This window comes from Chinchilla lanigera, unplaced genomic scaffold, assembly GCF_000276665.1.
Source record: "Chinchilla lanigera isolate Chin_1 unplaced genomic scaffold, ChiLan1.0 scaffold00019, whole genome shotgun sequence".
Lineage (NCBI taxonomy): Eukaryota > Metazoa > Chordata > Mammalia > Rodentia > Chinchillidae > Chinchilla > Chinchilla lanigera.
This window is the reverse complement of record NW_004955420.1, coordinates 2430671-2457712: the sequence shown is the minus strand read 5'-3', so window position 1 is coordinate 2457712 and position 27042 is coordinate 2430671. Positions and strand designations below refer to the sequence as shown.

General features: G+C 37.8%; 1 protein-coding gene across 2 annotated transcripts in view; it reads right to left on the bottom strand.

The window, feature by feature from the left end:
- Nucleotides 1-22388: 22388 nt before the first annotated feature.
- Nucleotides 22389-27042, bottom strand: part of Fndc3b (fibronectin type III domain containing 3B) — a 261521-nt gene continuing 256867 nt past the window's right edge. For both annotated transcript variants that reach the window (XM_013513455.1, XM_005383007.2), the window contains one exon: nucleotides 22389-25917. In XM_013513455.1, the coding sequence (XP_013368909.1) occupies nucleotides 25606-25917 (312 nt within the window). In that variant the 3' untranslated portion in view covers nucleotides 22389-25605. The remainder of the gene's footprint in view (nucleotides 25918-27042) is intronic.

Below are 27042 nucleotides of genomic sequence, written 5' to 3'. Positions count from 1 at the left end.
ATTAGTCACATGACTTGTTATCATTAGTAAATAGTCACATGACTTGAATACCTATTTGCATCAGCCATTTGTTCAAATACAAGACAGGTTTTCCCTAAAACTATGCAACAGTATTCTGGGTAATGACGTTTGGACTTGATCCCCAAAACTAAGGCAACAAAACCAAAAATACACAAATAGGATTGTATCAAACTAAAAACCTTCGGCAAACCATAGGCAATAGCAGTATGAAGAGGTAACTCATGAAGTGGGAGAAAATATTTGCAAGCCATGTACTTGATGAGGAGTTACTATTCAAAATCTATAAGGAACACAACTCAATAGCACTAAAATAAGTAGCCTGATTAAAAATGGGGGGAAGGCCTAAACAGGCATTTTTCAAAAGAAGAAAGGCCAATGGTCAACAGATATATTTAGAAAATGCTCTCCACCATTAATCATTAGTGAAATGCAAATTAAAACTGAAATCAGATATCTCATACTCATCCAAATGGTTATTATACAAAAAGTGCAGATAAATATTTGTGAGGATTCACAGAAAAGGTCAATCTTGCACACTGTTGGTGGAGTGTAAATTAATGCAGCCGCTGTAGAGAGCAGTCTGGAGGGTTTTCAAAAAAAAAACTAGAAATGATTAGCATATAATCCAGCAATCCCACTATCACGTATACCCAAAGGATTTGTTTGTTTGTTTGTTTTGGTACTGGGGATTGAACTCAGGACCTTGTGCTTGCCAGGCAGGCGCTGTGCCGCTGAGCTACATCCCCATCCCCCATCCAAAGGATTTGAAATCGAGATGTTGAAAAGATATGTTACTTTCTTGCTCGTTGCAGTAATATTTTTAACGTGCAACGTTTGTAGTCAACCTAAGTGTCTATCAGCTGATAAATGGATAAAGAAAGGTGGTGTATATACAAAGTCTTAAAAAAGAAGGGAATTATATCATTTGTGACAGCATGGGAGAGCCTGGAGGACATTATGCTAAACACGATAAGAACAGAATGACAAATATGCGGGTGGAATATATATGAGGAAGTTGAAAAAAAATCAAACATATAGAGGCAAATAGCACAATAGTGGTTTATCAGCAGCTGAGAAGTTGGGGGAATGGGCAGAGGTTGATTAAAGGGCATAATGTCTCAGAAAGGAGGAATAAATGATGATATGCATTTGAGGTGATAAATATGCTAATGAGCTTGATTCAATACTTATACATTATATACTCAGCATTCCATATCCATGGTTTCCACAGCTGTAGAAACCAACCATGGGTCAAAATTATTTGGAAAACATTTTGTCTGCCCGAAACATGCACATAGTTCTCCTTGTCTTTTTCCCCTAAATAAGACAGCATAACAACTATTTACATAACATTTATAACGTAGCAGGCATTACAAGTAATCTAGAGATTATATAAAGTGTTGGTAGGGTGTGGATTCGTTATATGCAAATAGCACACCATTTAGACCTGTGCATCCAAGGAATTTGCTGTCCTCAAGAGTCTTAGACAAAAAAAACAAAACAAAGCAAAAAACCACCGGGCTGGGGATCTAGCTCAGTGGCACAAGTGCCTGCCTGGCAAGTTCAAGGTCCTGAGATAGATTCCTGGTAAAAACAAACAAACAAACAACAACAAAAAGAGTCTTAGAATCAGTTCCACTCAGCTACTGAGAGACGGTTGCATACATATACTATGCCACTGTAGCTTGTCAATACCCAACTTAAAAACAGAAAAAGAAAACTTCCTATGTGCAGCCTGCGTTACACAGCACCTTCTTGTCCTCCTTATTCTACTTAGTTCCCATCAAAGTAAAGACCAGGAGTTGAAAATTCAAGCCAAGCGATAGTCATGAATGAAAGGGCATTTCAGACTGAAAAAGTATGAAGGGAAATGTGAAAGTCCACGAAGCTGGTTGTGGAGAAGCTGCAACAAGACGGTAGAGCTTCTGACACTGAGCCCAAGTCTGCATCACATCCTTCTGGTGAAAAGCCGGAAACTTATCTCCACCAGTTAACATCACTATCTTCCTATTAGAACCTAGAGAATACTTAGCAAACTTAATTGTGCATGTGAGTCACATGGGATCTTATTACATTCAGTCCTCTCAGGAGGTCTTAGGCAGGGTCAGACGCCAGGAGCTCTTTAATGGTAGCAGTTCATGGATCCCTGTAGGAATAGCAAGAATCTAGAGGTTCCTAAATGGCTAAATTTTAGAAAGATGCCTTCAACTCCAACTACATCACCTCTCTTGGGCTGTTTTTCCTCCCATCAAAACTCTATTGAGAAAATTTTCCATCAGTGTCTGTTCTTCCCATCCTCAGAGTCAGGGTCATGCTTACATGTGTGTGGCAGCCCAGCTTTTGTTATTTCTTTCTACCTTCTCTATTGCTTCATCTCTTTCACTTCCAAGTCTGTTCCTTCTACTCAACTGATTCCCTACAATTTTATCCCCAGGTAAGGGATTATTCCAATGTGCCCTCCCCAAATGTGCATATTTATGATAATATCTTTATCTACGTTATGGGTCTCAACCATATTTCATATCAGAATTTCCTTGAAGAGTTTATCAAAACCATTGATGTATCAAACCAATAAACCTTTCTAAAAGGAGAGCCCAGGCACAGAGAGTTTTCTATTCCCCAGCACTTCCCATGTGCAGCCAAGACTAAGAAATGCTAAGCATAGATGAATAGAAATATTTCTAGTTGCTGAAGTGTCTCACCTGAGCTCCATACATAAATGTCTTTCAAGTTATGAGCCAGTAATAAAAATTGATATATTGTAATTGTTCAAAAGAACGATGTTTACCAATAATTTAGCAAACAAATTATTTGATAAACAAATTTCCTGGGAGATAATTTTTAAATTTTCAACATACAAAAAGATAATTAAGTGTGTAGAAGACATGCATCAAGAGAAGAGAGGATTGCCTCTCCCAAATGCCATTCTTAAAACTCTGACTTAGCTATTTTTATACTACAAGGCTCTGTTTTACCTGACCACAAGTTATGGAACCAGGAATATTCCCTTGACTAAAGAACACTTCATTCATAGGAAGGTGATGGGTTAATTCTCTTGAGATATTAAACTAATAACTCAGAAATTAGGATAAGTGATATTGAAGAGGCCTTGGAAATCATACAGTCAGAACATATTAGTCTCAAGTTGGTCTGTGGTCATTTGAAAGATTTTAAAGAAAAAGTATCACCCAGAATCATTCATGTAAAGCAAGGCATGTCCATGCCATCCTTTTCCCCATCTCTTACAAGATTTTTTTTCTTTTCTTTTCTTTTCTTTTCTTTTCTTTTCTTTTCTTTTCTTTTCTTTTCTTTTCTTTTCTTTTTCTTTTCTTTTCTTTTCTTTTCTTTTCTTTTCTTTTCTTTTCTTTTCTTTTCTTTTCTTTTCTTCTTTTCTTTTCTTTTCTTTTCTTTTCTTTTCTTTCTCTTTTCTTTTTTTGGTACCAGGAATTGAATTCAGAAGCTTGCGCTTGCCAAGCAGGCGCTTGTGCCACTGAGCTATATCCCTGGTCTCTTACAAGATTTTCTAACCCCTCATGAAGTAAATGTGGTCTCCCGTGATCTGTCATCCCATGAAACAATTCTTCTGCCTTATTTTCCAACTCTCACCAGCTTCCTATTTGGTATCCTCAACTAAGAACACTGGTAATTTCTCTGTAGAATACCTCCTTCCCTTTCTCATTCCCTTGCTGGGCTGTGCTCTCCAGAAAATCTAATGCCAAGAAGAATGGTGTAATCACCATTCATTCACTCAATATTTGCCACATCTTTACTTACTCTGAAAGACACATCACAGCTATTACTTTCTAAAATCCATCACTACCTCCCCAAACCTAGTGATGGACACTATGGTAAAGCTATCAGGATTACTCCTCTTTCATTGTATTTTTCAAGCAAAGATAATTATCTGTTTACATGTCTGTCTTCCCCATGAGAATATAAATTCACATAACCAGGGTGTTATGGCTGTTTAAATGTTCCCCCAAAATACCATGTGGTCATAGGTGGGGCTTTTTAGATGTGCCTGGACCTGGGATTAAGTGTGTGACACTGGGATCAAAGGTGCATGATTACTAAATCAGTCCACTGATTGGTTTGGCAGAGTTCTGAGTGTGGATAATGGGACAGCCCTCCCCGAGTGTCAGTGCTTCCCACCCTAAGGGTGTGTAGTCTGATAAAATACATGGAACCAAAAGAGAGTGGCTGTCATTGCTTACTGTTCGCTGGTTTTGCTGCCTTCTGATTTCCACCTTCCACGCCATGAGCTGGCTTTTTCTCTGCTGTGATGCCCCTCTGCTGTGCCACCCTGCCTTGGAGCCAGCCAACTTTGGACTGACACCCCTAAAAACTGTGAGCTTTCCTCCTTTAATGCTGTGTGTTGGGATTCTTTTCTCAGAGATAAGAAAAGTAAAGAAAACAAAGAGCCCTTCCTAAATTTTTCTTTGTAGTTAGAACAGTTATAACCATTTTTGCCACAATGGAAGTGTTTCGTATATATTTGTGCAATGATTAAGGGAATATATACTACAGAAACCATGAGTTTTAAATCACATAACGATATTAGAAGTGTCTCTTGAAATCTGTGTGGCCCCATCGTATAAAAATAAGACTGACTTGTAATGTCTTACCATCACTATCATATTCTAAATCTCAAAAGAAATGTCTCTAGTTTCATCTCTTAATTAAAAATTGAGCACTGTTATCTACGTCACGCTTTTCACAACACTCTTATACTTCCTCTCTAAACTGCCCCACAATGACCTTGTGAAGCAGGATCCCTCCTTACGATGAAGGTGAAGCCCAGCACCGCTCTGCAGGGTGAGGTGACTTGCAGAGTCAGGTGACTTGCAGAGTGACTTGAACAGGTTTGTAATAGAAAAATTAGGATTAGAATCTGCAATTAGAGGTTGGTTGTCAGGAAATATACTAGTCATTTAGGGATTAGTTTTATTGACTTTACAGCAAGGAACTCAGGAGAAAAATATCCAGGCCCCACCCTGACAGGAAAATCCTAGGAGGAAAGAGCCAAGAACAAGGGAAGAGAGTTGACGCCACTCTATCATTTCATCTTTTTCTTCTGATTCCCTGTAACCCCCTTGCTATCCAGGAAAGGTAAATTGAAAGATACTCCAATTATGCAGTGATGTTTCGCCTCAAATGCACTCCAGTTCATAAGTGTTGATGGACATCTCCAGACAAAATCTTTTAGAAAGGAAACAAACTGCCGGGTATGGTGGTGCACACCTGTAATCCCAGCACTTGTGAGGCTCAGGCAGGAAGATTGCCATGAGTTCAAGGCCAGCCTGAGCTATATAGTGAGACCTTGTCTCAAAAAGCCAAAAAAAAAAAAACAAATAAAACTGAGTGGGCATTCTTTGCCATCAGGGGCCTCAATGCTAAATGAAAGTGGTGGATAATTAGATACATAAAAGAATATCATATGGCAAGCATTATTCATGTTACTATGTAAATTTCTCTATTCATTAGTTACTAAATGCCCACTTTCTTCCAGGTTCTAGAAAAAAGGTGGTTAAATAAACAGTCCTTGTGGTACCTCCATTATTCTGAAGACAACAGGCACACAATTAGGTAAGTAAATAAGCCAATTTAAGATAGCTGTATTGCCATGAAATGTGATTTTTTAATATGTTAAAGAATAACAGAAGAAAATATATAACTATGTATTTCAAATGTATAGGAAAAGCATTTGACAGAACCAATTCATGATCAAAACCCTTAGATTCTAAGAAGAGGGAAAATTTTCAATTTGATAAAGGAAATCAGTAAGCAATCTATAAGCAATAGCATACTTAAAAAACAAAGAATAACAATTTCCACTCTCAGACTGGGAATGAGGAGAGAATGTATTCTCTCACTGCTTCCACTTAGCATTGTGTCAGATATTTTAGCCTGTGCAATAAGATAAGGAAAAAAAAGCATGAGGCATACAGATTAGAAAGAAACAAAACTATGTTTATCTCCAAATGCCATAATCTTCCATACAGAACATCACAAAAATTTACTGAAAAAAAAAAAACACAAAAAAACTACTAGTATTAATAAGTGAGTTTATCAAGGTAGCAGAATAGAAAGGCAATATACAAAATCAAATGTGGTTTTTTTTTTTTTTTTTTTTTGGTTTTTCCTCCGGTACCGGGAACCGAACTCACGACCTTGCGCTTGCCAGGCAGGTGCTTTTGCCGCTGAGCTAAATCCCCAGCCCCTCAAATGTGGTTTAACATTGAACAATTAGTCAATGAAAGAAAAAATATGTAATATACAAAACAATCACAAAATAGTGGGAAATTTAATAAAACTTTTCAAGCATTTATACTCAGAAAATTACAACACAATCATTCAAAAAAGTAATGAAGACCCAATTAAGTGAGACAAATCATGACTACTGAGTAGATTAAATATTTTTCATATGCAAGTTCTTCCTTCACTATATAATCAGTATAATCATGACCAAAAAGTAATGTGACAAATCATGACCACTGGTTAGACTAAATATTTTTCATATGCAAGTTCTTCCTTCACTATATAATCAGTAGATTCAATGCAATCCCTGTGTGATTATCTGTAGTGTTTTTTGGAAAAACTGAGAAGTAGATCATGGAATGTATATGGAAATGTGAAAGACCTATAATATGGAAAATAATTTGAAAAATAATAGAATTGGAAGATTCATATTAGTTGATTTTAAGGCTTACAATGAGCTGACATTAATCAAGCAGCATGATGTCAGAAAAATGGGCATGCAGAAAATGGGCATAGAATACAAAGTTCAGGGGCTGGGGATTTAGCTCAGTGGCAAAAAGCACCTGCCTGGCATGCACAAGGTCGTGAGTTCGGTTCCCGGTACTGGAGAAAAACCAAAAAAAAAAAAAAAAAGATTAAAAAGAATACAAAGTTCAAAAACTGACCCACACAAACACTGATTTTTCTTTTAACAAATCTGCCCAAGTATTTCAATAGATAGAGAACAATCCTTCCAACAAATGTTGCTGGAATAACTGGACTTCTATATAAAGCTAAAAATAAAAAGCTTTGACCCTTGTCTCCTGCCACACTGAAAAGTGGACTAAAGTGGTTGAATGACTTAAATAATGAGGTTTAAAATACAGAGTTCTAAAGTATAGCATCCAGGATATAATATAAAGCTCAATTATAAGACAAAAAGTAAAATGTTCAAAAGATTCTACAAGATATTTCATGAAAAGGAATAAGGTCAGATTAAAGCAGTACGAAGTATATTCTTTGGCATGCTGAAATTAATAAGAAATCAGACATCAAAAACAGGGAAATCTGTGAAATCTAAAAAATGTAGAAATTAAATCACGTATTCTTTTTTATTAGTATATGTTTGCATCACATAATGTTTATATTTTGGGGGGAGTTGATACATGTACATAATAAATCTTAATTCCTATCTTCATCTCCTTCACCATCCCCCCCTCCACTCCTACCACCCATCCCTTGAGCATCTGAAATAATAGACAATGGATTAAGGAAGAAATCACAAGAGAAACTAGGAAATACTTTGAAATGAATGAAAATGAAAACGTAACATATGAAAAAATTCCAGTTACACTGATCATGTCCTTTAACTACAATGGGATTAAATTAGCAATAAATAATATAAAGGAAAATTCCCAAATATTTGGAGACTAAATGACACAAATCTGAATCACCCATATATCAAAAAAGAAACCAGAAAGAAAATTACAAAATACTTTAAATTAAATAGCAAGCCTACTTCAAAATTTGTGGGATTCTACTATAATAACCTTAAAAATGTGTATCCCTACTGTACTTGTATCAGGCAAAATAACGTTTTAAATAATAATCTCAACTTCCCCATGAGAAACTATGTAAAAAGGCAAATTAAACCCAAAGTCAGAGGAAGAAATAAAATATTAAAGATTACAACAAGAATAAGTGAAACAGGGCCGGGGATATAGCTCAGTGGCACAAGTGCCTGCCTGGCAAGTGCAATGTCCTGAGTTTGATTCCTGGTACCAAAAAAAAAAAGAAAGAAAGAAAGAAAGAAAGAAAGAAATAGAAATCAGAAAAACAATACAGAAACTCAATGAAACCATGATTCTTTGAGGAACTAGCCAAACTAATTAGAATAATAACAACAAAACTTGGCACATATTAGCTATATTAAGAACAAGATATAAGAACAAGAAAGGTGACATCATTACAGATTAATAATAATACAGTATCATGAATGTCTTTATAGCAGTAGGTTCAACTTAGATAAAATGGACAAAATTCTTCAAAGACACAACTTATTAAAGGTTTCTAATGAAGAAATAAATAAGCAAAATAGCCCATATGTATTACGGAAAATGAACCTATAGTTAAAATCTTCTGAAAAAAATTTCTAGGTCCAAATGATTTCCCTGTAGAATTCAACCAAATATTCAAATCAGATTTAATCCCATTTTCACATAATCTCTTCAAGAAATTAAAGGAGAACAATTATCCACTTACTTATGAGTCTAGTGGTTCTAAAGCTAGACAGATAAAGAGAAAAACTCATATCAATATCCACCACTAACATAAATGCAAAATTCTTCAAAGATTTTCAGCAAGTTGAATTCAACAGTGAATCATCATGACCAAGTGATATCTAATACAAAACTGGTTTAACATTTAAAAGTTAACAAGAACAGTTCAGCATATTAACAAATTAAAAAAGGAAAAGCCTATTGTTATCTTAATAGACACATAAAATAGTTTAACAAAACCACACTACCCTACTCCTGATAAAAACTCTTTATAAACTTTATAAACTTTATAAATATAAGAAAATGTCCTCAACTTGATTGGGCACATCTTTGAAAAACCTGCAGCTAACTTTATGTAATTTTGAGCACAATACCGAATAATGTCCCCTAAGATTGGAACAACGCAAAAATTGTCTGCCCTCCCCTCTTCTTTTCCACATTTCAATGGAGTTTATAACTGGTGCAGCGAGGCAAAGAAAAGGAAAGAAATGTGAGGTAGTTAGATTGAGTGTGTGAACCTATCAGATGTGAGACAGGCACTCCAGTTTAGCATGGAAGATGAATGGAAATTGTAGGTCTCCACTCATTCCTGAATAAAAATAACAGTAGGAATATTGCAAGGGCCAAGTTATATTAGATCATGCTGTAAGAGTCTTCCTTTCTATGAACTATTTCACAATTACCCAAGAGGAAAATGCTACTAGTATTATTATCTCTATTGTTTCAAGAAGGAACTGGAAACCGAGAGAGGCTAAGTGTTAGGTAATTATTGCCAGCTGATATAATAAATTAAACTGTGTTAAAACTTCAACATAATCAACCAGAGAGATCAAGAACCTTTACCCCAAATTCTGGAAGCAGGCTTCTACTTGGCCAGTTTCCAAAAACTGGTAAGGAAGTCAAAGATAAACCGTTCATTTATAGATAAGAAAACTCTCCTAACACATGTGTGTTTAGGTCTAAACATAATCGCACGACCAATTATGAGATCTCTAAATTGCAAAAGGCCCAAGTCCTATGAGGACAGTAGGAGAAGTTTTTGTCTTGTCCCTGGTCAGAGCAGTCCCAGGAGCTGTCTGTTTGCTCAGGCTGACCTCCAGCTCAGCTCTGAGCTGTCCCTCTGGGTTGTGTTCGAGGTCTGGGTCATGAAATGCTGACATACCTGACTGTCCTACCTCCTAGTGTTACTGCTTTCTGTAATACTGTGTATGCTTCCATCTGTTCTAGGGTCAACTGCTTTCATTTATGCTCAACAAAACCATCAAAAGGTATTAAACAGCCCTGAGTTTCAACAGCTTACTGGAGTAAAAATTTTCTTTTTCCATATGAAAGTTCTAGTGCTGGTTTTCCAGTCGCAGTGGCTTTGCTTGACTGTTTTCCTCTAAATGATGACACAGGCCCTCCTTGGAATCTTGTGCTGGTTCCTCTGTACCAGCCTTCAGAGGGAATGTATAGTCTTACTCAGGATATTTAATGGGCAGACTTGGGAGTGGCACACAAAGCTTCCGCTAACATGCAACTGACCAGTCACAGAGTCTTCTGTTTGGGAAAAGAATCAGGGTAAATGCCCATCTATCTGCCTTAAAGAATATCAAGCAAGAGCCAGAAATGGCAGATTTCAGCAGAGTGACTCCAGATCCTTGCTGTAGTCTTCTAAGCCCCAACGTTCAAGAAATAAGATAGGAAACCTAGTGTCTAGAAGCCAAAGACACCTTTGGAGAATTACAAGTAAAATGAAACTGACCTCATCATGAAGAAAATACATCAAAAATGAAATATGAGATCTTCAATCACATGACTGTTCCTCAAGATCTATTCTGTGCATGATTATCAAATGATATGTTTACTAATTTGCAAAAGGCATCTCACATCTCTAACAGCTCATTTGCAAATCTACTGCTATCTTTGGAGGCTTGGGAAACCAAAGGATGAATTAGAGAATGGAAAAGAAAAAGAGAAAGTAGGATTTGGGAATGTGGAGCTGCCGCTGCTGCTGCCACTGGCGCTGACTCTCGAAAGCCTCACCCAGGCTTCAGGCGGATCACAGGGACTTTAAACCTTGGTTCTGGAGGGGCTAGTGCAGGAAAAGGAAAACAAAAAACAACAAAGAAACAAACGATTACAAAACCCCATCATCTTTCCTCAGGTTAGGCTCCCGAGAAGTAACCACCTGTCAGTATTGTTAAAGATATGTTTTAGAAAAATTGTGTCAATCGCTGATGTCAAGATTCGGGGTACATGGGCTGGGGATTTAGCTCAGCAGCACAGCGCCTGCCTGGCAAGCACAAGGTTGTGAGTTCGATTCCCAGTACCAAAAAAAAAAAAAAAAAAAAACACAACAACAAAAGATTCGGGTTACATTGTAGGAATATTAGAGAGGAAACCTAGCAGTGAAGTAGTACTGCAGGTGGTGGAGTGTTAGAGCAAAAAGATCCTGCTGGCTTTGGTATGAAGATAAGCTGCTCAGTTGCACCCTAACTGTTGACCAGGGAGTACTGGAAGGAACAGACGGGCATTGACTGAATGCTATTTGAAATGACACTTGTGACTCAAGGAAAGCCTTGCTTTTTAGTTGATAGTAAAAACAACTCGGGGCTTTTGAATCTAGGAGGAAAACATAGGCAATCTGCCACAGGCCCTATGATCTTGGTATGGCTTGGATTTCAATTCAGGAAGGATTTGTGACTTCACTGGATGGTGCTAATGAAACACAGGGCACATCCACACATTTCTCCTTGAAATTTAATTTGCTTCATAATTTCTAGCATATTCTTCTGTCTGCTGATACATGAGGTTTTAAGATGAACAGAGCCTCTAAAATGTGCCTTACAATACTGCAAGAAAGCGCAGAAAGACTGTAAGACGTCGATTCTCTACAAATTCAAATTTTCTATGCTAGCTAATTAATGATTCTGTTAGTCATACAGGTCATGTGTGCTCTCAGCATATATTGTGCTTTTTGGCCTTCTTAAGTTCAATATGCTTGGCAAAAATCCAAGAGAGAACTGTAAAAGATTCAAGTTTTTTTTTAAAGTATAAGAAGAAAAGAGTATTTTTCTCACAGTGTATACCTTTGAGGCTTTTTGACCTTTTTTCAAGTATAAGAAGAAAAGAGTATTTTTCTCACAGTGTACACCTTTGAGGCTTTTTGACCTGCCAAAGCATAGGCATAATAGTATGTGGCTGATTACACTGAAGATTTACTTGGCAATAATGTGATAGTAATTTTAATAAGGAATGAAATGTTTTTGTACTATTGCACCATGACACACTATGTCATGTAAATTTGATAGGAAGTAGAAAAAAGAAAAGGTGAAAAGAAGGTATGTGAGGGGTGGGTAAAATATTTGTTCTGCCTATGTGCTGAGGTGGGATCTGTACTGAATGCAAGAGATATTCAGAGAGAAACATGAGGGAGAATAAGGCAGTTAAAAGCTGGCTACTGAGTCCAACAGGCTTGTGTGAATAAATCTTGGCTCTGCTATGCCGTGACCCCGTGAAGCTATTCTGATCACATTTGCTTTGTAACACATGACCCCAAAACACCTTGCAAAGCAACTACTATTCCACTTGTGAGCCAGAATTTCAGGAATGGCTGAGCTGGCAGTTTTTGACTAAAGTCTCTCGTGAGTTGTAGTCATCTGAAAGCTCGAGGAAACGTGAGACCAAGCTGGCTTGCTTCCATGGATGGAAGTGATGCCGGCTGTGGGTTGGGAGCTCAGGCATGTTCTGGTGGTACTCCTGCATGGTACTGAATTTGGTACCGCGTTTCAGAATGTCACATTTCTTACATGGTAGCTATCTTCTGCCTGTGCAAGTCTTTCAATAGAACCAGGTGGGAGATGCATGGCATTTTATGACCAAGTCTTGAAGCCACAAACAAATACTTGACCACATTCTATTGGTCAAAACAGTCACAACTCTGTCCAGGTTAAGGGGAGGAGAATTTGGCTCTACCCTTTGAGAAGGGAGTGGTAAGGCCGTGTTGCAGAAGATGGAGGTTATGTGTAGCCACCTTTGCAAATTATCTGCCAGGGACCTTGAAAAATAACCTTTCTGGAGCTCAGCTTCCCTGTCTGAAGAACAAGGAGAACACTACCTATGAAGGATTACTGTAATAACTAAATGAAGTCATGTTTATGAGAGACTTGGTTCCGCCCTGGGAACCCAAGGAGGGCTTAATAAATGTTCGCTATTAACACAGAGTACTGGGCCTTGGGCTACTCTAGCTCCTGCTTCCAGGCCTGGGATACAAAACCATGTCCATCTGTCATCTTCAAGTTATAAGTGCCTTTGACTTCTCTCTTGCACATGCTTGAGCAGATTCTTTTCTTGTTGGGGTCTGATTTCCAGTGATAACATTAAAGTTCACATTAAGTCCTGGTCATTTACTTCTTGACACTGCTCCTTGAGCCTTGTCTTTCCTACAAGAAATTGCTCATCGCTGATAGGCGTCTCACAAAGGCTGCCCAGCCCTTCCGAAGCATCACTTCCTGTCCTTGTTCTTTCCCCGCAAGCCCAAACCACCGCCCTCAAACCTTTCCCGGGTCATCTGCTCTCTGGAGGTGACTTGATGATGCCTCCCTTCACTTGAGTGAAGAATAGAGGTTCCTCCAAACATGACTTTTCTCATCACACTCTCCACCATTTCTACACTTTGCCCTACAGGCAGCCATTGTTTTCTTCTCATTTTTGTCTGTGTGAAGATGGACCTCCTCCAGGTCCTAAGGTCAAATCCTTCTGTTATGCATTTAGGTCTCGTGTATTGTCTTCTGGGGAACACTGCTATACAGTTTATACCTCCTTCAGCATCTTCAGTTGCTTCCCCCACATCAGTACCTATCCCTGGGTCTAGCAAATGCCCAAACCCTTGCTGGTTTACGGAATAAAGACCAACCAACCTCCCACTCTTTCTTTAATCTTGCCTTCTGGTTGAACTACTGTTCATTTTCACCGCCCACAAAGTTCCCATTACTTTTTCACTCCCTGTAATTTTTTTCCTGCTCCATCCTTCCAAAAATTGATCTTTCAGAGGCCTCTTGATTGCTTTAAGCAGTGAGTTTTGGGGAGGCCTATATAGAGACATAGTTAATTAACACAGTGGTCAAGCGCCAGTCTGGGTCCCTGTGATGACTGCAAAGCCCACTGCTTTGCCACTTCAGGGGGAAATAGTAAGAGTAACCCACCACTGTGGCGCTTTTACTTTCCAGCAAAGGAGTCATGGAGCACATCTAGAAGAGAGGTTTTCTTTTAATCATGAAAAAATTATATCAGGGAGTTTTGTGGGCACACGGAATGGGGATCAGGTTGCTAAGTCATCCCCCACTTGCCCCCCCCCACACATATTCACTGGCAGCATGCGTGGCAGCATTTACACCAAGATAACTTGCAAGTTACAGATTGTGATGTTCTCCCTGGTCTTGTTCCATGCTTTGAAATCTACCACCTGAAAAAAATTATTAAATACTGATCATCAAATACATTTCTGTGGTTGGGCATGGTGTCCCATGCCTGCAATCCCAGCACTGGGGAGGCTGAGGAAGGAGGATCGCTGCAAATTCAAGGCCAGCCTGAACTGCATAGTGAAACCCTGTTTCAAAAAAAAAAAAAAAAAAAAAAAAAAATCTGTTACATTAGGATTAGAGACAAATTCTATTTAGAAATAACTCTGAGAGCAGTTTTGTGTTTGCTTTTCACATAGAAAACCAGGGAAATTTGCTTCAGCCTCAAAGTCTGTGTTTAGGGGCTGGGGATTTAGCTCAGAGGCACAGCGCCTGCCTGGCAAGCACTAGGTCTTAAATTAGATTCCCGGTGCGGGGGTTGGGGGTGGGGGGTGTGGAGTCTGTGTTTATGTAAATTTAAATGAAGAGGACCCGCTTTTTTTTTTTTTTTTTCTCCTAAAGGGAATCAATCAGTCGGGAAGTCTTTTGTAACACAAATGCAAGGCTTCTTTCTCTCAGTTGTTTCTCTTTTCTTCTTCTTCTTCTTCTTTTTTTTTTGAGACAAGTTCTTGCTATGTAGTTCAGCTGGCCTTGAACTCACTATGTGGCCCAGGTTGGCCTCTAACTCATGGTGATCCTCCTGCCTCAGCCTTCCAAGTGTGCTAGGACTACAGGCGTGTACCACCACGCCCGGCCTCCCAGTTGCTTATTTGCTCCCTGGTAGCTGGGAGTGCTTAAAGTCTCCCTCACATCATGGCTGTGGTATAGAACAAGCAGTCAATTTTTCACAGGAGGAAACTGAGGCCTGGAGTGGCCAGGTGAGTTTTCCAAGGCTTCAAACATGCTAAATGCCGAGACTTGGTACTCACTCCCCTTTCCCCTTCCCTCAGGCCCTGGTAACGCTAACTTTTGTCTCTATAGATTTGCCTGTTGCAGACAATTTCTATAAACAGAATGTAGTCTTTTGTGTTTAGATTCTTTCCATTGGCATGTTTTCAAGGTTCAACCTTGTTATGGCATGTACTGGCATTATGTCATATAAGGTACACTTATTCATAAATGTTTATCCATCCATCTGCTGATGGACATTGGGTTATGAATAACGCTGTTATGAACATTAAGTTCCATAGGGACCTGTGTTATCATTTCTCATGGGTATACACAAACCTAGAATAGGAATTGCAGGGCCATGCAGTAATTGTATGTTTAACTTTTTGAAGAATTCTATTTTCCAAAAGAGTGGCATCACTTCACATTCCCCTCAACTTGGTTCAAAATAAAAAAATGAAAGAGGAGGCTGGGCGTGGTGGCCTGTAATCCCAGCACTCAGGAGGCTAAGTCAGGAGGATTGTTGTGAGTTCAAGGCCAGCCTGGGCTACAAAATGAGCTCAAGGCCAGCCTGAACTGCATAGTGAGACCTTGTCTCAAAAAGACAAAAAAAAAAAAAAAAAAAAAAAAAAAAAAAGGGCTAGGGATCTAGTGAAAGAGCATCCCTGGGTCAGATTCACAGCAACAAGAAGTTGAACTGAAATTGAGTTTATTTCTGAACTCTAAATTCTAGTCCATTTATCTAAATTTCTATCCTCGTGTCAGATTATCTTATTATAGTTTTTAAGTTTTGAAATTAGGAGTAGGAGTCTTCCTACCTTACTATTTTTTCCTTGACAAGATTGTTTTAACAAACCCGAGGCTCCTGAATATCCACAAGGACTTCAAAATCAGAATGTCAATTAAAAAACAAAAAAAGGCATCTGGCATTTTCATAGTGATTGCATTAAATCTGATGATCGATTTTTGAAGATTTTAAGAATTATAAGACTTCTAATATATGAACATCTCTTTTATTTAGGTCTTTAATTTCTTTTATCTATGCTTTATGGTTTTCAGTGTACCAATCTTGCATTTCTTTTGCAAAATTTATTCTATCATAAACAAAATAATCTATGTAATTTAATTTTCATTTTATTGAATGTATAGAAATGTAATTTTTATATTGACCTATATCCTGCAATATTATTAAACTTGTTAGCACTAATAGGTTTTTTGTGAATTAAGATTTTCTACATAAATGATCACACTAAAAGAAATATTTTATTTCCTTGCTTCCAGGCTAGATTGTTCGAGTAGTTTTTCTTCCACTCTTGGTAGTGCTTAAGGCTGAATTCCAGGCCTTGAACATGGTAAGTATATGCCCTACCACTAAGCTACATCCCCAGCCCTTTTGCTTTTTATAGCCTAATTAACCTCATTAGAAGCTTCAGCACCATGTCAAATAGAAACAGCAAGAATGAACATCCCAGATTTATTCCTGATCTTACAGAGAAAGGCTTTTGATTTTAAATTAAGTATAGTTTGCTGAGAGCTTTGTGTAGTACTTATCAGGTTAACGAAGAACCCGTCTATTCCTGTTTTGTTGAGTATTTTTATGATGAAAAATTGCTGGCTTTTGTCAAATGCTTTCAACATGTGCACGGGGATGATTACATTGTTTTTGTCCTTTATTCTATTAATTACATTGACTACTTTTCACATACTAAACCAATCTTATAATTCTGGCCTATATGCATTTATCATGATTTATAATCTTTTTGTATGTTGCTAGATTCTCTTTGCTGGTATTTTGTTGAAGATTTTTGCATCTGTATTCATAAGGAATGTTGATCTATAGTTGTCTTGAAATATTAATTCATTTTTCACAGTCCCTAAAAGTCAATATTAGAAATGCACTACTCTACTGGTGGATGTTAAAATCACTTTGATAAGTGGGGCTGAAATAAACACCTGATCAAGGTATAGTACCCACATGTACTAATTCTCTTTGACAAATACAGTCATCACATAGAACTTGCTATACTGCAGTTCACTCATTGTGGCTTCACTGTATCGTGGGTTTTTAAAAACCTGTAGTGCAGAGTTTTCACCTAATTGCAGGATTTTGCGGTATACAGGTATTTATTTAATATTTATGATTGCAATTTTTGCCTAAGAAATTTAGAACAATATAAAAAGTTAATTCAAACATATTAAAAGAATATTAAATCAAAATAAAATACAGTATGTATTTCATCAGTGGATGAATACTGCACTGTACACAATGGAAGCGCTGTACATCACTACTGCTTGCACAAGTTTGCCAATGTGCGTGTACACGGCACGCTATTGGCTGATGGAATGGAAGGTGACCAACCACAGCACTGTGTTCTGTACCCTGGGCTCTGACGGGTTCAGTGACCGTAGCACTGGTCTGTCTGCTCTTCCGCGCTGTGCCCATACGTTCAGCATCTCTCCTTGTCCACTTCACATTGAGTACCCATCCAGAATTTTACATGTTGGTAAAATTACGTAGGTTTAAGAGTGTAGAAGATGTTTAAGAGCATATGAAGTGTTTATGGGGGTGGGAAAGGCTTACAGGAGTCTGGGAAGGGTTTATAAAGCTTTAAAATGTATATAAATAATAAAATAAATTTATCGCCACTACTTCGTGGATTTTCAGCTATCGTGGGGGTCTCTGGAATGTAACTCCCGCAATAGGTGAGGGATCACAGTATTAAATACTGCAAATATATGCCAATAAAAATAAACATCATTGCACATATATCCTTACATACAAGTGCATTTTAAAAAAAATTTAAATATGAGACTGCTTAAACTTATGTTCACTTTAAGTTGTAATATTTCTGTATTATCTTCCAAATGTCATTTTGTAGTTTGTCTTCCCAGAGAGAAATGATTATTTCCCCATACCTTCTCCAATATAAGACACTGGACTTCTAATTTTTTTGCCAAAGGGCTAAATATTTTTGAGTTTAATTTTCCTAATATATACCAAGGTTAAACATTAATTCTCCTGATTTTTTTCTAATTTATATTACTTCAATAAACTAAATTGTTTTGCCCATTTCTTAAGAGAAAAATTGGGTGGTTTCTGTATAGGTGCTTTTACTACTTGGACATAGTAGCTCTTTACCAACAATGTTGTGCAATTATTTTCTCCAGTTTTAATGAGTTGTGTGTCAAGCTTTTTCCTTTCCATTTCTTACAGTTTTTTTCCCCTATGCCCAGCAACTCACCCTTGGCAAGGTTATACAAATACTCCATATTTTAAAAATAACAAAGTCTATTTTCCATTGTGGCCATAGTAAAAACACTGATCTTTCCTCTGCTTGAGCAAACTGAGTAAGTTGTCCTGGAATGATACTTAGAATATGCTCGTGAGAAAACTGCTGCCAGCAGGAAAGAAAATCCTGCCTTGTTCTGAAGGGCTTGCCATTGCTACAAAGCTGAGACCTGAGGGTGGGCACGTGTGAAAATAGGTCTATTTCTAGGGTACCAGGGACCCTTTGGGGGAAACCTAGCAAGAATTCATGGATGCCTCAGCTGACTTGGTGAGCATACTTAGTGCCTTTTCTTTCATCAGGAAGGGACAGTATGTGAGTGAGGGGATGGACTCAAGCTTGATGGTCAAGATTACAGCGCCTGGTCTTTTAATGTGTTTAAAATTACTTGTATACCACCATATGAAATAAAGTTCAAGGCTGGTACCACCGTTGCAACTGCAATGACAACAGAAATCATTCTGGAGGGTTTTTTTGGGCAGGCAGCACATCATAGGGGTAAAGTTCATGGCCTCAGAAATTAATTAGAGTCAGGCTTGAATCCTCCATTAACACTTACTTAACATGCTCTCCCGAAGCTTTTTCAGCACCCCGTGTTCAGAGGGACAGACATCCTCACAGCTAGAGTGGTTAGGTGACATGAATGCGATCACAGGTCAGGTGGTTGGCACGCAACCAAAACTCAGTAGGAAGTGCTCTAACTTAGCTCTACACGGACCCTCACTTTTATTCCCACTCCCTCTTCCATTCTGTCTTAAAACAGAACACTTCACCTGGGGAAAAGAATGCAAGCGCTATAAATGTGCTGCATTGCACCAATCTGTATTTCAAGAGGTAGCAGTCCAAGATGCATGTCTCTCTATCTTTGGTCCTGTTTTTCATCCCTATGATTTATCAGATCTGAGTAGCATCTGCACTATTAACCTGTTTCTTTTATAAACTTAAATGTCTACTCTAATCTTACCTGTTTTTCCCCCCTAAGCCAGATACATTTTTTCCTTAATACAGATGAAAAAACCCACAAAATTTAAAATGTTAAGACATGTGCCACTTAAAATAATCTTGTATAAAAAAAAATGTATTCTCATGTTATTAAGCCCTGCTACAGTACAAAGCCTATACATTCAATAGCTTACACACACAAGAAAGTTTATTTATTGTAATTATATTCCTCTTATAACTTGGTTGGACAGAAAACCAACAACCTTTGGTTGACTTGCAGAGTTCTGAAAAAGCTGATTGGGCATTTTGTTTTGCTGTTCTGCTGTTCTCATGGAGAAATGGACTTACGGACATACTTGCTCCAGTGTGGACACTGTGCCCCGTGTTTTCTCACTTTTGACAGAGACATGGGTACAAGGAGATATCTTCATGTTACAAAAAAACTCCCCCATCTCCAGGCTGAGGACTTAGCTAGAAATGTGGCCAACTGCTGATCAAATCCCTCAATCAACAACGGTATCCACTATTCCTCTCTACTAATTATCTCCATGAGACTGAATTGTCAGGCCTTCTAAATTTCAATAGAACCTTTAATTCCAATATTTGATGAGAAGTTTTCACATTTTAAAACATTGACAACTATTTCTATTAAAAATGAAAATATTGTACCTAAAAATAACACAACAGTAGCAAAAAGTTATAGACCAAAATAAAATCTATGGCTTACATCCCTGCTACACAAACTTCTTCCCATCAGGAAAACCTTTGTTGGTTTCTATGTGTCAGATAATATGCTATATACAGCTGAGTTAAAATGAGACATCCTCCTCATGTACACATTCTTCTCAGCTTTTGGGACATTTAATGATATAGCAATTGAGGTAAGAATGTTTTTTAAAAGGCATCACTGGTATTTGTTAGTTTTACTTAGACCAAAGCAAGACATCCTGAAAAGCTTGCTTAAAGGGTCATTTCATGGTCATAACAGAGCAAACTGAGTTAGACAGACGGTAAGAAAGTGAAAGTTATTTCAATCCTTTCGTGCCAAAGAACCAGCTTCCAACTTGAATGAAAAGTACTGGAGGTGGAATCCTCAATGCTTCCTCCTTCATTCACACACAGGGAAAAGCATGTCTTCCAGAAGCTTCCTGGGAAAGTGTATGGGAAGTAAATCTGTTAGATTTTGCATTTGTGAGGATGTATTTTTTTTTACCACTGACTGATTGAGGTAGGAAATCTACTTCTTTCAAAATCTTGAAGTAACTGCTTCACTGGCATCTGACTTCCAGTGTTGCGATGGAGAAGTCTACAGTTACTCTTGATTCCAGTCCTTCCAGTGACCAGCTTCCCTACACTTTGGGGTTTTTCCTTTGCCCAAATATTTGGAGATTTCAAGATGGCCTGCCTTGGCTGAATTCCTGCTTTCCTCATCACGATGCGCTCCTAGTGCCTTCTCTTTCTGGAAACTCACGTTTGATGATTTCCTCTCCTCCATTTTCTTCTGTGAGAGCCTAATATGTGGATATTGGGTATCTTGATTTGGTCCTTGCTCTTTTTGTAGTATTTGCTTACTCCAGCTTCCAACTCTCCAACACAATTTCAATTTCCAGAACATTTTCTTGTTCAAGTCTTGTCAGTTCTATTCCCATTTTGTAGATGCCTTACACTGGGTATAAATATCTCATCTCCGGAGATAACCATGTTTTTCTGGAGCTTCTCCCCATACTCTGATTCTTCCACGTTGCTGATCTGAGCTTTTCATTCGTGCCAGAAGCTTTCATGAGATGTCCGGGTGCCCTCGATTAAGATGGAGAACAAGAAAGCTGAGATGGGACTGTTGACTAAGATTTCCCTTTACAGCAGGGGCACTCAATCTGGGCTGCATACTGGAATCACTTGAGGGGAGCTTTAAAGAAAGCAATGGGGCTCCAGCAACGCTCATTTCTTTAGTGGAGAGTACAGGGACTCTGAAGGGCCCCCAGAAGTGATAATGTGCAGTGGAAAGTACCAACAGCAGGTGCTCTGGGTGAAGCATTTCACTGAGCACTTTTGATCTTTCTTTTTGGTCCATGATGTTCTTCAGGTTAGACTCCCTCTAACATTCTCCTGCATGACTCTGTGTATAAAATCCTTTTGTTATGGCATCTTCATTCTCAACTGTGTCTCAGTTTAGAGACGTTCTGCTTTAACCTACTCCTGAGGGTACACTTCTACACTCTGTAAGTGTGCTACAGGAACAACTTTAAAAAAAGAGAGGAGGGATTTTATGGACCTAAGTGCATTTTAAACAGCTTCAACCAGTAGAAAGTGCACCTTTCCCTTATACCATCAGTCCAAAAACAACACGTCCTATCAATTTTTGAGCTTTCATGGTATCCTGCCCCAAGAACTGAAAAATTAAATTCCCCTCTACCTAAATTAGAATTTGGCTTTCTCTGGTCTAATTTCCAAAACTTGGGTGCTAATAATAACTTCTTTTCCATTCTTCCAAGTCTTGAGGGGAGCTGTGATTAAAACCAAAAAATTCCTTCACATTTTCAGTAGAGTGTCAGATGCATGCGAAATCTGAAGTGTGTTCAATTTGTTACCCTCAAGTATGACTACCATTCTTTCTATAACAAGTAAGCTTTTCTCGGGGGAGATATAGGGGTCTCCAAACAAATCTGTCAGTCTAGGCTTGAATTCACAATTCTCCTGCCTCAGCCTACCAAGTAGCTGGGATTACAGGCACATACTAGATTAGAAAGTGAGCTTTGAGTTATTAACAATTTGTTTTTTCCATACAATTTTTCTGTCAGAGTGAGAGAAAGAGAGAGAGAGAGTTCGTTCCTAACAACACAATCTAACCATTCATGATGAGGTCAGTCACAGTAGGAACACTATGCCTTATTGCTGTTGTTGTTGTTGCTGCTGAATGAGACCTGGAGGAGCAAGGAGAATAACGTGCCTGAGGCAGTCAAGGGAGAACAGAGGCAGAGCTGGCCCCCTGAGCTCTGCATACAGACAAAACATTTGGCAAAGAGGTATGCTGTCCACACTGACTGTAACGTGTGACAGTCCACGGGCCTCTACAGTCCGCAATCACGTTTTAGTGAGCCTGGAAGGAGAAAGCTGGACTTCTATCTCCTTTTGAAATATCAGCATACATGATTGTGGCTGGCAGTCCTGCAAGACCTCAACCAGCAGGAGGTGAGGTGCTGCGTTCCTTTGGATGGCACAGCAAGCATCACGTACCATGCCACCTGCCTGCCTCTAACGGCATCTGAATTGGCAACTTCTGAGGATGTGGTTTAAGTATTTAGAAAGAACAACAACAACAAAAGCAACCCTATTCATGAAAAACCCTACTTACATCAGAAAGAATTAAAACATTTATTGGGCATAAATATATTACATATACACTACAGATACAGTTAGGTATTACATATAGCATAATATTTGCAAAATCTATACATTAAAATTGATATGGCAGTTTTAATACAATGCATATGAAATAGTCTAAAATTTACAATACAGGAAAACATATGATTATTTTTTTTCTCCTAAAGTTGAAAAGCTTGGAATGTATGTCCAACAGTGAGGTAAAACATTTTGTCTTTTAATTTAAAGAACTGTGCAAGGATAACATTCAAACGCATTCAATTAGGGCACTTTTCAAATTTTGACATGAATACTGAATTACTGTAGCCAACAAAACAAGGTTAGAAAATGCCAACACTTCAAGTTGATAAGAACAAGGCAGATAATATGAAAAAAATCTTTAAAAAACATTTTCTTTTTAAACAACTTCTTTGAGGACAAAGGGCAGTTTCTTTTTTCAACATGACTGGAATTTCTTGCATTGGGTTTGAGTTTGACATACAGAGAAGTGTCAGAGCATCAGAAAGCCTCTCATTCATTCCTACATATTGCAAAAGGGCAAAGAGATAAGGTTAATGTAACACTTTATTTTATTGTTCATGTGTATGGCAATATATATAGTTCTATACCAATATCCCATATACAAATTTGTGATACAAAACAGTGCCACAGAGTAATAATTTTCTGACTGAAGGGATTATGATGAATATCTAATGGAGAGCAATAAAATAAAGTGCTGTCAGCTTGTATTTCACACACTTCAGCTTCTGGTGGTTAAAGACAGGGTAGAAAAATCTCTAAAGATCAACTATTCACAGCAATTTTGGCCTAAGGTATCACTTTCTTTAAAAAAAATTCAACTAATTCAGAGAATTTCTTTATAGCAGCAGTTCTGAAGTGTGTTAAAAAAGTGTTTCCCTTGCAAAAAGGGTATTTTTCTCAGTTGAACTCTCATTGCTTAAAAAAATGCCTTTTCCCTCAAAACACTTCAATGAAATTATCTTAAAAATTGAAGATGTTATGTCATGGTGGGTTATATCACATATGTAAATTCAAGGGATGAGTTTTGGAAGGCCAGAACTTTGGCAAAAATATATTTACCTTGATGCCATCAATTTGCAAGGCTAAACTAATTGTAGTCAATAACAAAATACAAAACTCTCTAGACTTACTACATCGATATAGGCACACAGAATAACTCGTTGATTTTAGCACTCTTTCAAGAGATGATTATGATTTTTTGGGTAAATGTAAACCTTTCAATCTCTGACAATGGATTTCTTTTTTTTTTGGCATTTAATGCACTAGATGCTCTGATCTTTGAAAACACAAGAAAATGTCAGAAGGTTAATAATACTACAGATGTTGCCAGGAACAAGACTGACCTAAAATTACAAAAGTATAAACACATAAAAAATAACATGCTACAAGGGAAAATTAGTACATAAGTACATTTAAAATTTTTTTACAATAAATAAAGATTGCACTGTAATTGGCATTTAAAGTACTGTATGCAGAATATAGTATAAATAAACCAAAAACAAAATAATGTTGGTTTCCCCATGACTTTGGTATGGGAATATTATAAGCTAGTACAGGATACTTACTGCATCTTAGACAACATAGACCAAGCACAAAATAGCTATGATCAAGAAAAACTGAGTAGCAAAAATATACAAAAAAACAGAAGCAGGGGTATGCTGTGTCTGCTGCACCCTTTTGGAATATATGTGCACCTCCAACTCTTAAGTGTCCCTGAGGTACTTGAACATTATGGACTTCATATAAATAATCCAATGACTTTGGGTTAAAATTGATTATCTCATGAGTCAAAATAAACATGCAAGAGTAACGCTTTACACTCCAATAGCACCTGTTGATCAAAGATCTCAAAGCACTTACAAACATTAGAATCCCCATTTTATTTCATTTTATTTTTCATGCATGGGAAAACTGAGGCACAGAGAGGTAAAGTGACGTGTTCAGGTCACGCAGCAAGTTAGTGACAGATCCAGGGAGAGAATCTAGGCTCCTTAACCCCCAAACACCCTGTGCTTATTACCAAATACCATTCCCATTCCACACATGGCCAGATTAACCCCACAGAAACAGGAACTACAAATTCAGATGACTCCCTTTTGGGTTTTAACAGTTTTCATCTGCTGTAACATTAATATTCTGGGCACCGAATTAAAGTATTGAAATACAATCACTTCATTGATACCTCAAAGAACAGCCTAAAGGCAAATCTTTCAAAACTAATGAGCTGGCATGTAAGGAGACTGCTCACATTAGTGTAAATCACGAACGATGGGCAGAGGCACTAAACTGTCACCAGTTTTTGTCATATAATTCTGATCAAATGTAACAGAATATAATAACTCTAGTGATTAGATTAGGAGTAGTTATATACAAAGACAGACAAACAAGTTAAAGCAGCTTTAAAATAGCTGAACAAGGAAACAACTAACTATTGCACAATGCCCTCTTAAAGTTACTGCTATGAATCGATGTGGTAAAATCTACAATGCTCCATAATTTATAGGTGGATTTTGGTTACTTGATTTCTTATACAGGCAGCTCATTGTGTTAAAATCGTAAGAAATACAGATTATTAAAACATTTCAGATTAAAGTACACATTTTGATTTAATGAGCTAAACAGAGTTAAATAACTGGGTGACAAAATGGTTTAGGGCAGCCTTATCTGAGTGAAGACATCTCCTGTATGTCGTTGCTGTGTGGTCATACTCTGACAACATCAAAATCCTAGCCCTGTAACTACACACACAGTGATTCTGTTTACAGATATAGATGATCAAGACAAAAGAAGTGACTGGTGAATATATATAAATTACTAAACTGTAACATGAAAAAATATCAAAGGCTTGTAAAAGACCTATCAGTGAAAATAGAATAAAGGCAAATTGGGAAACTTAAAAGAAAACATAAGAAAGCTAGTTTCTGGCATCTGATTTGCTTTTCTTCTCCTTCTTCTTTTTTTTAAAAATCCAGTTTAACCTCTTCCTAGTTTTGCATTTCAAAAAGGTGCACCAAAACACTGACATTTTTTTCCTAGCTAAATCTGTAAAACAAGAGAAGTATATAAATCAAAGAACAAAAGGGCTAAAAAGGGGAGTATCTGAATAAATGTGTGTATTAAAATGTGTAGCATTAATTAAATTCATACCTCTAGTTTTGTTGGGGTTGTTTACTTCATTAAGAAGTACTGTAATATAAAGGCAAATAAGATGGACAAAGTTGCAAAGCCAAGCACAATGAGGGCTGCAAACTGTTCGTCAGTAGGCATCATGCTCTTCATTTTGGGATCGTCTAAGCTCCCCATGTCCCCTGTAAGCATGACCTCACTTCGTTGCAATACAAAAGCTGCAGAGGGGCTGAAAGCTCCGCTTAGCTCCTGAGAGGTGTCTAAACAGCGCCGACACGCACACACGCGGAAGCGGTAGTCCGTGTTGGTCTGGAGGCCTGAGATTTGGAATGTGGCTTCTTCTCCCTTGTACACCTGCAAGACGAGGGACAGTGTTAGTTAATTAATTATAACTCTGTGTTCTCTACAGTGACCATCATATAATATCAGGAGTCTGGTGGATACAGGCTTGGTTTAAATTCACTCCATAACAATAAATATTATATAAAGAAGTGTTTCTCCCAGTCTGGATTTCATCCGTAAGAAGAGGCATTCCAACTCACTTTTAATGAAGTACAATATACCATACAGTGACTCTCACTTCAATAGGAAGAAGCAGGGCATGGACTAGAAATGCTGTTGATATTTTAACTGATAAAAGACATATATAGCCAAATTTTAGTAATTTAGGCTGTCAGTCAGAAGAGGCCTTAATACAAATAGCTCTATGTTGTTTGTCCCCCGAACAAATTGACATTTTTAAACTAAAAAAGTGAAAAACAATTGCACAAACAATAAATGTAAAGTTTTTGATTGGACCATTTTTTGACACATAGTCCTGCCCCAAGATACCCCACATCCCTCCTCCAAGAGTGAAAACTCTTGATTTTTCGTTCTGTAGTCTGTTCTGCCTGTTCCAATGGAATCACACAGTGTACAGTCTCTCATGCCTACAGGACTCACCCATGTTACTGACAGAGGCCATTAGTAGTCGCTCCTTTCATCACTGTCTACAGCACTGTGTATGACTATAGTATACCTCATGTCATCCATTTTCTTTTAGATAAGCATTTGGGTTGTTCCAGTTTGGAGGTTTTACACAATAAGAATGCTATGAATATTCCTGTAAAAATCTTTGAGGACTAAAGTTTTCATTTTTCTTTAGCAAATATCTGGGACTGGAAATGCTAGGTCAGTAACTTCACAAGAAATAGCCTTTGAAATCACTTTGCACTTGCAGCAGCCAACTATGACAGTCTTTGAGTTGTTCCTCATCCTCACCAGCATCTTTTACTGTCAGTCTTTGTATTTCTGTTATTCTGGTGGGTATGACAGGTACCTCGTAGGAATGATGCTGCATGTCTTTTCATGTGCTTATTGGTCATTCATATAACTTCTCTTGTGCAGAGATGGACAAGTCTTCTGCTCACTTTCAATTTGTTCAACTTTGTTAACTTGCGAGAGGTTCTCTGTGCACTCTAGATTTAAATCCTTTGGCAA